At 41.7% G+C, this 15,015-nt stretch overlaps 2 protein-coding genes across 2 annotated transcripts; both read left to right on the forward strand.

Moving 5' to 3' along the window:
- The first annotated feature begins 2,229 nt into the window (after window positions 1-2,229).
- LOC108997606 lies at window positions 2,230-2,679 on the forward strand. Its single transcript, XM_018973953.2, has one exon. The coding sequence runs from the start codon at window positions 2,230-2,232 to the stop codon at window positions 2,677-2,679; it is 450 nt and encodes a 149-aa protein (XP_018829498.2).
- A 4,257-nt stretch (window positions 2,680-6,936) lies between these two features.
- LOC108997611 (serine carboxypeptidase-like 50) lies at window positions 6,937-8,621 on the forward strand. The gene has a single exon (XM_018973959.2). The coding sequence runs from the start codon at window positions 7,110-7,112 to the stop codon at window positions 8,487-8,489; it is 1,380 nt and encodes a 459-aa protein (XP_018829504.2). The 5' UTR covers window positions 6,937-7,109; the 3' UTR covers window positions 8,490-8,621.
- The last annotated feature ends 6,394 nt before the right edge of the window (window positions 8,622-15,015 follow it).

Below are 15,015 nucleotides of genomic sequence, written 5' to 3' on the forward strand. Positions count from 1 at the left end.
TATACGATCATTACAGTTGTAATCATATATATAAGTGAATACATGATCTGGTCTGAGTAACTTGACCAATACTTTTCTATACAATTCTCTCTCCGAGTGTTCCAAAACTTGCTACACAGCTTCAGAGCCCCAAAAGCAACTAGATGATTGATAGTTTTAGCATCAGAACTTTCTCCTTCAGAAAAATGGTAGATTGATATATGGATATAGTAAAAAGTAAATTCACATTTTCACGTGTTTGATGTGATATATATAATTCATTTTAAAATAAAAATAAAAAGATTTTATAATTTATATACTACATCAAATCGTATGAATTTATAACATCAGTTATGAATAATTTAAACTCTTAATTCTGGTGGAGTCTTCCTGATGAGCCTAAGTTTTTAATGAATTGAATAAGAAAATTTTTATTGATTATATCTACACCACACACCTGCTTTTCTTGAATAATTATTACCTAGTTCGAATTTCATATATTCTTAATCTATCAAATTATCTTCTTTTTTTTTCAAAAATTAATGTATAAGAAATAAATATGACCGAAAATGTCCCAAAATATTTATTTTTTTCACTTTTTAATATTTCATATGAATAAACAAATGATGAAATTTGGGAAAAAAATGATAAGAAAATATATTATTATAAGAGAAGTGCTACATGCATAAATGTATCACAAACTGATATGACTTCATATAATACTTTAGATTTATTTTATAATAAAAATAATTTTACAATTTAACGTACCACTTCAAATCATATCAATTTATGTATTTAATTTGGTAAGAGCATCCACATTGGATTTCCTAAAATTTTTCCTAAATTTTAGCTAAAAATGACAGTCCCTATAATTTTATCCTAAATTTTAATCATCTTCATAAAACCTTCTACATCAAATTCCCTATCTTTTTTCTATTCTATTAAAATAATATTCTTCTATTGTTTTTTTATTACTTTTTTTCTCTCACTTCCATTTCTATTTTTAACTACTAACTCTTTTGTCTTATTCTCTTATTTTCAAAGATCACATTTTATAAATACTTATACGATTTTTTTTTCCAAATACAGTATTATTTTTCAATTCAACATCGATATTAAAAATAATAATTTTTTTAAATATGTGCATTTTTCGCGTATTGATGATAAAATATTTTACAAAATAGTACAATGGTAACATTTTGAATTCGCCATGATTAGTACACATGTTTTGTCATTTATCCAACGGTAACTTTTTTTGTCTCTTCTCAAACAATAACTTTTTTTGTCTTTTCCCTAATAGTAATTTTTTTTGTCTTTTCTTCAACGGTAACATTTTGTGTCTTATATGTAACGGTAATTTTTTTCTCTATAAATACGCATTTTGCTTGCATTCACATTCTCAAAAACCCAAGTCTCATCTCCAACTCCCTTCATCAAATGACTCGTTCTTTCTTTCACAAATTACTTACATACTTGTCATCTGATGATAAGCTGGATGTTGTTATTAATGTCGAGGCTGATGGAGAGTCATCGAGACATCGTGGCAATCACCAACGTCGTAAGTTTATTCGGCGTGATCATATTCAAGGGCACGAGCACCTTTTCCACGACTATTTTGCAGAAAATCCAGTATATCCCTCCAATCTATTTCGAAGGAGATTTCGGATGAGTCGTCCCTTATTTCTCCGTATTCTAAATGAGGTAGAGGCTTACGAGCCCAACTTCATCCAGAGAAGAGATAATGCGGGAAGACTCGGTTTATCTTCTAAGCAAAAGATAACTGCAATACTTAGAATGCTGGCCTATGGGGTTACTGGAGATTTTATGGATGAATACATACGTATTGGAGAAAGCACCGTAATGGAGAGCCTCAAAACATTTTGCATGACAATCGTAACTGTTTTTTCATATGAATATTTACGGTCTCCAAATGCCAATGATATTGCTCGATTGCTTGTGGTTAGTGAACAACAGAGATTCTCAGGAATGCTGGGAAGCATTGATTGCATGCATTAGAAGTGAAAAAATTGTCTCGCTACATGGAAATGTATTTATTCTGGCCACATCCGTGAACCAATTATTATTTTAGAAGCAGTTGCTTCATATGATCTTTGGATATGACATGCATTTTTTGGTATGCCCAGTTCACATAGCGATATAAATGTGCTAGAAAGATCTTTTATTTTCACAGAACTTGCCTAAGGGCGTGCTCCACCAGTCAATTACACAATCAATGGCAACGACTACACTATGGGGAACTACCTTGCCAATGGTATTTATCCCAAGTGGTCAACGTTTGTGAATACAATTCCATCATCCCAAGGGAATAAGAAAAAAGACTTTGCCACAGCACAAGAATCTACAAGAAAAGATGTCGAGCGTGCCTTCGGGGTACTTCAACAACGATTTGCAATCGTTCGTGAACCTTCTCCATTATTCAAAGTCAATGACCTAACAAATATAATGAAACAATGTATTATTCTACATAACATGATCATTGAGGACGAGCGTGATGATGGTCAGGGTTTGAACATGGAGTATGATCAACTTGATGATGATCTTCTAGAATTGTCACACAATCCAACTAACGAGTTTATCAACTTCATTCAGCTCCATCATGAAATTAGAGACAGCTCGGCACATCATCAACTACAAGCAGATTTAATTGAACATCACTGGCAATTATATTCCCAACAATAGAATAAAAGATTGTGTTGGATTCTCTATTTTATCATTAGTAGCGATGGTGTATGAAAGTTTCTAGAATTTCCATTCCAAAAAACATGTTTGGTTCAAGAACATGCTCAAAAGTTATTGTAATATTTTCATTATCTGTTATAGTTTAAGGATTTGTAATGTCGAGTTGTAATCAAGCAACATCTATCCATGTTAGACTAAAATTCAACGACCATGTTTTCTATCTTCTTAATAAAACTTTACAAACGTACAAATTATATAATACAATAAACGCAAAAAAGTGTCACAAGCGAGTGGTACATAATATACGTCACCTTTAATACTGAATAAAGGTTTAGTCACAAACAAAATAAATGCCTCAATGTGAGGATGCATTGCGTCGCACCAATATCTCTCTTTGAAGTTGCTTGAAATATACCTGCTGAACTTCATTTAACGTATTGACATCGAGCAACATTATGCGCTCCTCTCTCTCCCACCAGGCGATTTCCAGTTTCTCCGCCTCCAACCTTAATTTCTCGTCCTCTTGTCTACTTTTATTTCCCTCTATTTCTCGTTCATATGCCATCTTCTTGGCCTTGATTTGGAAAAATTCTTTCTCTTGAGCACGTGACTCCTCTAGGAGAGTATACTTTTTCTTGCCGAGCTCCACAAGCTCATCTGAGGCCCTGCCTTAGGCCTTACATTTTCCTTTCTCAGCTTTTCACCCGATTGCCCTATCCAATTCGATGACATCATTACTTTCCAGATTCTCGCCCTATGTACCACCCACTGAATCAATGGGTGAATTAGTTGCCACTGCTGATGTACGCAAATATGTAGGGGACATCGTCGACCTTCGCTTTGTCCCATCCTTTGTGCAATGCTGATTCCATTTCGACTGGTCCTTCAATAGCTGCCAACAATACTCGAACTGAAAGACCGTCATCTCAAGCAATTGGTACATGACCTTCGCTTTGTCAAATTTCAAATTCAAAATGAAAATCAAATAATTAACCAACCCATTAAAGATAAAGGAAATATAACTCATATAAATGATAATTAAGTGTTGTCAATAATAAATAAGTGGATGTTTATACCTTGTCTTGCTCAGTAATGCCACTTTGATTCAGCCCTTCAACTTGGGCGAGTTTAGCATAAAATTTGTTCGTCGCCTTTTTAATGGCAGACCACCGATGTATTAAGGACCCAACACTCCGCTCATTTGTTTATAATCATTGAAGTATGGACTAAATTTTTCCCAAAGTTGGGTGTGTTTTTGGTCCGTTCCTTGGATGGCATCAATGCTACTATTCAGCCATACAGAGATAAGTAACTTGTCTTCTTCAGGGGTGAAGTTTGCACCCCTGGCTGATTTTCTTTGAGAGGGAGGCTATACTTGGGGCGGGGGTGGAGAGTCATCCAAAGTCATGGGATGTTGTTCACCTTGACCAACATAAATGTGGTCAAGTTCAGGCTCTTGAGTCAGGAGGCTGGTGAAGAACATATTTCCATGCTCTTCTGAGTCCATCTCTAAAAATTTGTAAACATAGAAATGTGATACACATGTTAGACTAAAATTAAGAACTACATTTGGAAGTGATTTTAGTAGCCGGCTCAAGAATCATATGGCAACGTATGACCACACTTGGCACCCTCCCTTGCATGGCTGCAACAACTGGTTGCCACTATTTATTGGCCATCCGGGTTACCATGCCATGGAGGTATGTGCCAAAGTGTTCCATCACCATGTTTGGATTGTCTCATCATCACAGCCGAGGGGTTAAGACAACTCAAATCTAATAACAAAATTAGTTTGCAAACATGAAAATAAGAGCATTCTCATCCACTTCCCTAAACACTTGTGTGTTTTAAATGTGGCTCAGAATGAGTTACAGAATTTACATCATGTGTGAGACAGGAGCCCAACATCAAATGGCTGCAAAACCTTACCCAAACCCCACGTCCCTTGTGTGAAAATTATTACAAACTGCAATATGATCATTCGGGTGAGGATTACCCCGTCATCTCAATGGGGCTCACAAACACTTATGAATTATCCCACTAAACACCATCATCATAGCCTAACAGTAGACATGCAACCCCCCTCCCTCCCCCACAAGTAATAATTATTCATCAGTACCAAATACTTCAAAGGTCCCAATAGCACATACAAATTCACAACCGAGGGGTTAGAGAAGGAAAATCCAATACTAAGCAACATGCAAAATGCATAAGAACATAAAAACAGATTTTAACTTTGTCAAACCAACAGAGCTCAGTCCATGGGAACAATAATTAAAGAGATCACATTGGCTTAAACCAGCAAACACATGCAACAAATAAAGATTAAATAACTGGTATGAGGTAGGATTACAACATTTGAATTCACACTCATATTATTGGAGATCAATATCATGATACAAGGATTAAATATTAGAGAAAGTATAAGCTAACAGAAAAGGGAAAGTTTCTAATGCTAGTTGAAAGACAAAAGATATTTGAAATTCAAACATCATAGATTAATAATGTATTCCACTAGGTCTACATATGACAATTAAGTTGACAAAAAACAATTGGCATATTATATCTGTTGGATTAATTAGCTCATAAAAGACAATAAAAATGGTTAGATCTCCTTGTTGGCAAGGCAATTTAGGCATGTAGATTTGGAGTTCATGTGTTGTTAAACCATTTAAGTTTAATAATACATAACATGTTTGTCTCCATTATATGGATTATGAGGGAAAAACCAGCACAAACCAAATATATATGTACCCTAACATCGAACAGACTTCAATGCTTATAGCATTATGTCCTGTTGTCCTTGACCCGTTTATGTTTCAAATAAAATACATAAACCAACAAGGGAGCTCAAAGCTGGTAATGACAATAATAGTAATAAATAAAAAAGACCATTTGATCAAGTCTCATTGGACAACATGACTAGCTTTGATAACAACCAATTGGATTATGGTAAATGATTCAGAGGGAAAAGGAGTCGGGCCATACAATAAATTCAGTGTTTTCATATGTGCTCAGCTTCAGGAATTAATAACCAAATGATGCACAACACTCCACACAAATGGACAAAGCACTAATTTAAGAGCAATGTCTGAGATTTATCCATGGCAGACAAATGCATTGACTGTGCCGTGAATGATACATAGCAAAAATTGTCCATCCAAACCCTAAAGCACCCAATAAAATGCAGGGTTCTCAATAAAAGCAGGTCGATTGATGAAATACAACGAAGAAGTCGATAAATCTAGCAACTATGAAAACCATGGCAGATACATGCATGAAAAATCCAGTGAATATGGGTCACAGATCCATGAATATTCATACCCTAGAGTAGTAATTGAAATGTTCAATTTGTGCGAGAGAGGACTGAGTCCATCCATGGAGAGAAGAAGAGGGAATGGTTCACAGAGAAGAGATAACTTACATTCGTGATTTCAAGTGGCCAAAGCGACAAATACAATAATTTTTGTCAATAAATCTCGAAAATGCATAAGATTCGCTATGGGAAAGAGGCTCAGTGTGTTCGATTTGTGCGAGAGAGGACAGAGTCCATCCATGAAGAGAAGAAGAAAGAAGGGTTTACAGAGAAGAGATAACTTATATTCGTGTGGAGTTGATGAAGAGAAGACACCGTCAATGGTGGCAAACAGCTCGAGAGAGGGCCTCCTCCACGAATGAGGCCAATCAAGAGGAAGAGAGGAACACGCATGACCAAAGGTAACAAATTTGAGGTTCGGTCGATTGGGGATGTACAGTGGTTCTCCAAATATGGAGAACGACTGTAGATCCCCTAAAACAAATCCCTAATTTAGGGAATGGGATGGGAGGCTCATTTTCAAGTTTCCCTAAATTTTATCTCTAAATTATTGGGATAACAGTGCTTTAGGCATCCGGATGAGGATGGTCTAAGATCTCTTTTTAGTTAAAGTATTTCTTTTGGAAGTATAAAAAATTGAGAAATAATATTTAGTGGTAAGTGCTACACACTTAAAAAAAAGTAAATAAATATAAAATACATATAAAAAAAATTAAATTTTTAATGATAAATTCAACCCTTTCTAAACTTCTTTTGCACGAAGGTAGCCCACAGTCTAACATTATTTTAAAAATAGTAAATTTATTCATCATCTCATTTTTTCATAACGTGGTGTTATAGACTCATAAATAAAATATAATAAACTAACATCAAATATCAGCAATTTTATTCTTAAAAAAGAAGAAGAGGAGGAAAAAATAAAAAAAAAAGAGGTTAGCAGATGGACTGTCTCACTGGGTGAGAACAAGTCAGGCCGGCTCTCAGATGCTTACGAAGATACCGTGGCCGGAAAGCGACATGCACTTGGTTGTCGGCTTTCGCAGCCAAAACTTCCTCCTCAAATAACCACTGCCACAAGTCTCTCCTCCTCCTCACCTCTCATCTCCCGACCCTAATGGAGTCAACGGCTTGTCACTCCCTAAATCTCCTCCTCCTCCTCCTTCTCATCTCGCTTCCTGTTTTCCACTGCATCGCTGCTTCATCATCGCCAACTTCAGTACCTTCATTTCCCAACGAAGCCCTCCCCACCAAATCAGGCTACCTCCCGGTCAATGCCTCCACCGGTTCCGCCATTTTCTACGCTTTCTATGAGGTCCAGAAACCCATTTCCCAGCCCTCCAAAACCCCACTTCTTATTTGGCTCCAGGGTGGCCCTGGCTGCTCCTCCATGATCGGCAACTTCTTCGAGCTCGGCCCCTGGCGTGTCAACTTTCAAAAGGCCAAGAACGACCCCCTTGCTCTCGAACCGAACTCAGGTTCTTGGAACCGTCATTTCGGCCTTCTTTTCCTCGATAATCCAATTGGAACTGGGTTTAGTATTGCCTCTACACCAGCAGAAATCCCAAGAGATCAATTCTCCGTTGCCAAGCATCTTTTTGCTGCGATCACTTCGTTTATTCGACTAGAACCGGTGTTTAAGTCTCGTCCGATATATATTACGGGTGAGAGCTACGCAGGAAAGTATGTTCCAGCAATTGGTTACTACATTCTCAAGAAGAATGCGCAGTTGCCGGCATCTGAGCGGGTGAATTTAGCTGGTGTTGCTATTGGAAATGGGTTGACCGATCCGTTGACCCAAGTGGCTACTCATGCTGTGAATGCTTACTTTTCCGGTTTGATCGATGAGAGGCAGAAGAAAGAGTTGGAGAAAGCGCAATGGGAGGCAGTCAGGCTGACAAAATCAAAGAATTGGACTGAGGCCACGAATGCCAGGATTAGGGTCTTGAGTTTGTTGGGAGACATGACAGGATTGGCCACTTTATACGATTTTACAAGGAAAGTTCCTTACAAAACTGAACTGGTCTCGGAGTTGTTACAAAATGAGGAGCTAAAGAAAGCCTTGGGAGTGAACAAAGCAGTAGTTTTTGAGGAATGCAGCGATGTTGTGGGGGATGCATTGTACGAGGATGTAATGAAAAGCACGAAATACATGGTGGAGTTTCTAGTGAAGAAGAGCAAGGTTTTGTTGTATCAAGGGCATTTTGATTTGAGGGATGGTGTAGTTTCAACAGAGGCTTGGATGAAGACGATGAAATGGGAAGGAATTGAGGAGTTTTTTATGACAGAGAGGAAGGTTTGGAAGGTGAGTGGAGTAGTTTCTGGGTATGTGAAAAAATGGAAGAGTTTGACTCATGTTGTAGTGTTGGGTGCTGGGCATCTTGTGCCTAATGATCAGGCATTGAATTCCCAGGCAATGATAGAGGACTGGGTCTTGGAGAAGGGATTATTTGGGAATCAACAAGGGGAGGGTTCTTTATCAAATATCAGGGGTTGAAAATAATTTTCTGTTCCTCCTACTTGTATTAATTAATAGCTCAAAATTACAGGCAATATTTGAAGATGGGCTGCCAAGAACATCCTAATTCATGTCATTGAATAAAGTAAATTTTCTGCTTTTTGGTCGTCAGATATCCGAACTTTTACATGCCAATTGATTAGATATCTGCAATATTATAATGGGTGAGAGATTGTATCAATCCCCAACTCTTCGATGAACAGAGTTATCTCCGAATGGAAAACCAACACAAGCACACCTACAATTCGCAGAGATTACAAAAACAGGATTGCAGAAACCTTGGCATTCTTTTACTAACAAGGCATCAGAAACAAGGCTTTCAACAGCATCTTCCACCCAGGGAAATTTGTGTTCCTGGTATCCTCAATAGATGCAAAAGTTCCTCCTCCGTTTCACAAAATTCCAGCCTACAAATCTGGGTCACATAGCCATCGTAATAAAGCCTCATCCAAATCTGGTGAAAGCCATCATAAAATATTTCTATATGGAGCGTACACTAGAGCTGTCGGGTGAGCCCTGGACTGCCCCCGCATGGGCTCGGACTGGCAATCCATCCAGTCCAAGCGGACAGGTTGGTAGGCTTTTCAACATTAAAAAAATGAGTTGTGCTACGGATTAGTCGTGAACACCTTTTTTTTTTTTTGAAACCCGTTTCTTTCTTTTCACCCGTGTCCCTATCGTAGCATAGATTCGCTGCCGCCTCCGATTCGACCCCCCACTGTAGCCACCGACCACCACCACCGAGCTAGTCCTCTTCCTCCAGCCTGAGGCCCGTAGCCCAACCCCACACTCCCACGTCGCAGCTCACATTCCACCCACAAGCACGTCGGATGTCCACCCCTCTGCCATACCCTTCTTCCCCAGCCCACACCGACAGTTTCTCTCTCCCTCACATGCCCTCTCCCTCACAGGTCCTCTCTCCGTCACGGCCAAATCTGCCCCACTAGACTACCTACTGCCGCCATCTCTACAGTCGACGACGCCTCGACAGTTGCCGCCACTTCGACAGTCGATGCCTGAGGATGGGCGAGTGGCGGGATGCCTTGGGCGACACGAGTGGTAGGGGGAACAGTATAGGGAACCCAAACTTCCTGAGAGCAAGCATGATCTGCACTTCAAACCAGTAGTATAAATAGTTGATCCCAGGTACGTGGATACTTCATCTGATCCCTAGATTCTCTTACTTATTTACTACGCTCTAAGAATATTTACTGACTTTGGCATCGGAGGTTCCCTGGCCCCAAGGCGGCCCCTTCAAAGCCACAGTGTTTTCTTCCTTGTGTAGATCTCGTTTTAGAAAGCCTGAGTTGTCGGAGCTTGGCCCAAAGGTGTACAAAACACGACATTAACAGTAGTGCCATCTATGAGATCGTAATAGATCTTGTGTGTCCTTCTCATGCTTGCAACAACTCTTCCAAACAACTCAGGAGAAACATGAGAGTCGCCATGGAAACAAGGCTAAAATCCATGGAGGAGTGGGTGACAAAACTAACTGGCGAATTGGAGGCACTTAGCAAAGAGAACACAGAACTCAAAAATCCCCACCGGTAGCAAGATGGCGGGAAGACCAGTGACACTAAGCACATGGGGTCCTGAAACATGCAAGCAGGACTCAAGAAGGAAGAGGAGCAGAAACACATGCAGGACGAACTCGAGCACCTGGAAACCTTCAGGGCTCACATGACGCTGCATGGCTTCCCCAGCCCAATAGCTTGAAGGGCGTTCCCGCTAACTCTGAAGGGGTCATCACATGTATGGTTTGGGTCACTAACACCTAAATCGGAGGACAACTTTGGCGAGCTAGCCAGGTTGTTCCTAACCCAGTTTATGTCCAGTTGGAAGAGGCGACGACCAGCTACATACCTCTTCACTATCAAACAAATGGAAGATGAAAGCATAAGTCTTACTTGGCTTGGTTCAACAAAGAGCACATGACCACCGATGACCAAGATGAGAAGATAACCTTGGCAACGCTCCTGGGAGTCATCTGGCCCCTCTCCTAGTTTATGGCAGAGTTAGCTAGACGGACTTCCACGACATTGGGGGAATTCATAGACCATGCCGACAATTTCATCAACTCAAAAGACACTTTTCGGGGGTTGAAAGATCTGTGAAAGAAGGAAATAGAGCGCACAAAGAGGAAAAAGAAGGCCTTAACCAAGGCCAAGCACCACGAGGAAGGGGAGAAGGGCTCCTAGGAAAAGCGGCGGGAGGAAGTCCCAACAAAAAGACCTGGACCACGGTACTATCGACCCACGTTCACCATCCAAAATGAGGATGACCGAGGAACAACCTGTTGATACTACACATACCATCGGTCCACCTCACACAACACCGAAGTCTGCCTCGCCTCAGGAGGAAGGAAAGAATATAGGGAATAGTAGGGGTGCCACCGCTCCCCGGCCAGAAGACAAGAGCATGAGAGAAGGGGAAGGTCAAGGGAAAGGAGTCGAGATCGAGGTAACCAACACCAAAGGGCGAACAACCCTCAACGACTGGCGATTAGAGGACCACCACCAGGTCACCCCCACTCACCACCAAGGCAGCAACCCCTGGAGAAATTTGAACCATAGTCAGAAGGTTCATAGGCAGGGGCGTCACCTCATCGAGTAGGAAAGCGCTCGCCAGTCGGGCCCAATACCACGAGGTATACGCAACTGAGTATCATCCCGCCAAACAACGAAGGGGTGATCCCACTCCGATAATCTTGTTCACGGAGGCTAACGTAGAAGGGATTATGTACCCATACGATGACGCCCTGGTGGTCACAATGCTCATCGTCAACTTCACCACCCGTCGAATCCTCATTGACACAGGGAGCTCCGCGAACATCCTGTTCTAGGAGGCCTTCATCAAGATGGGTGTTGAGGCCTGCTGACTACTGCCCGCCCCCATGCCCTTAAAAGGTTTCTCCATAAGCATTGTCTGGCCGGTGGGAACCATCACCCTATCTATATACAACGCCATCATTGGGAGGCTCACACTCAACAGTTTAAGGGCTATCATGTCGACCTACCACCTCAAAATGAAGTTTCCAGCTCCCTAGGGAGTGGGAGAAGTTCGAGGGGAGCAAGTGTCGGCGAGGGAATGCTACGTATAGGAGCTGAAGCAGAAAGATGAAGGGGTCTGCCTTGGACGTCACCAAAAGGACAGAATAGGCCGGGCACCACTGAAGAAACGGCGGCAGGCCCTCGTCTATAATTTGCCCCGCTAGCTTCTAGGGGGGAAGGGATGGTGCCCAGCTTTGGAGAGAAGGATGGGAAAAGACCTCCCCAGACTGGGATCCCGTATCCTTTAAATTTTGTAACATCTCTTCACCGAGCTTGTACATTCCCTTTTATTTAATACACCATAATTTTTCAGGACAATGCAAAATATTTGCTACACACTCTCATATAATTAGTAAGGCGCCAACAGAAAAATACGTAGCTAACGAAATCTACGGCAACAAAATCATTAACAGATTGCCTCCCCTTAGGGTACCATAGGGAAAGATAAGCTTAAGGGTTGTCTTATCCCTCCCACGGCCGAGTGCGGGTCAGCTCTTGGCGGCCCGAAAAATAAAAATTTATCTTCCTTGAGGACATCAATAGGTGGGTGTGGGTCTAGTCACAAACTGCTCGAACAAATTACCTCTCCGCGAGATACACTAGTGAAAGGTCGACCTAAATGTGGCCTTATGCCTCTCACGGAGGAGATCGGGATTGGCCTTACAGCCCCCAAAATAAACTATCCCGACCTCTGTTGCAATGAAGAGTGGGATCAGCACCTGTCTGACCGAACACTTACCTTCCCTGTGATATCAATGAGCGGGAACAGGTCTAGTAACAGACTCCCGGAACAACTTACCTACTTGCGGGACTCAACAAGTAAAGGCCAGCTCCTTATCCCTCTCACAGAGGAGAGCGGGTCCTACCTTCAACACAGCCCGAAGAACTTACCTCGTTTTCTATGACTGTGAAGAGCGATCAGCCAATTGCTGTCCGAACTTACCTCCCCACGGGATACCATAGGAAAGGTAGGCCGTAAGGTTGCCTTGTCCCTCCCGTGACGGGGTACGGGTTAGTCCTAACCTACCTGACATTAGAAAAGGTACATTCCTCGTTAGTGTCAACAGGTAGGAATGGGTACAGTAACAAACTGCCCGAATAACTTACCTCCCCGCTGAATACAAAGGGAAAAGTCAGCCCAAGGGTGGCCTTATCCTCCCGCAGAGGAGAGCGGGTTTGACCCTTGCAGCAACTCGAAAACTTACCCCCGACCTCCACTACGAGTGAAGAGTGGGCCTAGCACCAGTCTGGCTCAAATGTTACATTTTCTTGTGATATCAACAAGCGAGAGAGGGTCTAGTAACAAACTGCTTGAACAACTTACCTCCATGCGGGGCTCAACAGAAAAAGGTAGGCCTATAGGTGGCCTTATCCCTCCCGTAGGGGGAGAGCGGGTCCCACCTTCAACATGACCCAAAAAACTTATCCTGACTCCTATCACGACGAAAGAGCGGATTACACTAATGGCAGCCCGAAGAAGTTACCTCTTTAGGGAACCAAAAGGGGCTGGCTAATTTGAGGTAGCCTGATCTTTCCCCAATGGAGTGCAGGTTTTAGTCTCACGACTGCCTGAATTAAGAAGACTCTACAGAAAGGAAGCAAAGTACCACAAAAGGCCGCACAAGCATCAATAAGCAAGAAACAAAGCAAGGTCATAAACTCTCCAAATACCAAGGCAAAAAATACAAGCAAGAACAACAACAACAACACGCAACGGAACGGAACAAATGCGGAACAAAAAAAAAGGGAACAATTTACTACCAAATATACAAAATCATTCTTATTAATTGTGCAGGGTTACATGGAACAAATTACAACATAAGGCCACAAAGCTACAAGAAGCAAATTACAACATGAGGCCGCAAAGCTATAAGGAACAAGTTACGTCATAAGACTGCATAAGACCACATGAACTACAAGGAGGAGAAGTGTTCTAGTGCTTGACCCTCGACCGTGAAGTGGCCAAGGATAATCTAAAAGGCCTCACTATTCTTGGACATTTGAAACGGGGCAAGCAGTTCTTGAAGCAACGACGAATATAGCGCCAAGAATCAGAACATCTTGGAGTTGATTTCTATGTTGAGAACCGACTATCGGACAAAAGCACTTCTCAACTACTACCAAGAAGGCAATGAGTTCGGTGCAGGCAGCAAGTTTGGAGAAGAGTTTTGAAGTCGAGCCCCGTAAGCAAAAGGGCGAGAACGAGAAATAACAATAAGAAAAAGGGCAAGAACGAGAACGAAGGGTTTGGGACCCCAACAATGAAGAATGGGTGGCTCCACCCTCCAATGCTCAGCCTGCCACAACCACCAACAGCCAAAGCGCCACCAGAGGACCTGTCGCCCGCTAGGGTGCAAAGGTTGCATCAGAACCATGAAAGCAAGAAGAAAAATAAAGGAAAAGAAAGAAACTGAGAACTCCAACGATAAAGCAAGAGTTGCAGAATAAAAGAGAAATGCAAAAAAAATGAGTATAATGGATTTTCTAGCTTGGAGGAGGGCCCTTATATAGGCAGTGAAGACGCTTGGCCTACCAAGGCGTCATAACTCCACGAACCACCGTGAGTTGCCACGTGTCCTCCCCCTAGAAAACCAGAATCCATTGATTATTGCAACCGCTGCAGAGCATATCCACTGACACGACGTGCAAAATTAATGCCAATACAGAACGGAGCCATAATGCAGAAATTGAAGGGATGCCATTTAATGCGGGAACATAACTGGCACTAGGCTGCCACGTAAGAGACAAAAGGAATTCTTTCCGGACACTTCCAGAAAGAATTAGAGGGGTAACTATAAGGGATTTATTCCCATTACTTAGAACTCGTTGGGTTTTCTAACCATTACTCGGCCCAAGGGCGCTGAATAATCAACAAGACAGGTCGCCCTAACAATTCATGGCCGCCTTCGCAACCCATCAATTTGCACAAAACACAAAACAAAACAAAACAAAAAAAAAATCGAATCAAATCAAACAACAGAGGCAAAAATTGGTCGCAATTGCTAAATGCGCCGGAAAAAGCAAACGGAAAGAAAAGAGAAAAGGTAAAAGCGAAGGAAGCCAAAGGGGTAAGTCGAGAAACTTCAAAGGCTAAACAACTAGTGGGGTTGAAAGGGTGAAACCGGATGCCAGTAGGGTAAACCGAAAAACTTCAAAGGTATGACCATACACGGCCGCCCAAGTAAAGATTAAAGTGACAGCCGCATTCCATGAACAACTATCTATAGAAGATAAACAGGCGCAAAGTGACTGGCCAGTGGGGTTGGTAGGAGCTCTACGGAACCCTTTACCCCAGTTTCTCAGGTCGACCACACAACAACAAAAAAAGAAAGGAAAAATAGGAAAAGGTGAAGGCATAGCGAACAAAGATATGTGCATGCATTAATCAGTATATATATATATATATGTGTGTGTGTGTGTGTGTGTGTGTGTGTGTGTACAAGCTATTGAGCAAC

The sequence above is a fragment of the Juglans regia genome, chromosome 16, assembly GCF_001411555.2.
Source record: "Juglans regia cultivar Chandler chromosome 16, Walnut 2.0, whole genome shotgun sequence".
Classification (NCBI taxonomy): Eukaryota; Viridiplantae; Streptophyta; class Magnoliopsida; order Fagales; family Juglandaceae; genus Juglans; species Juglans regia.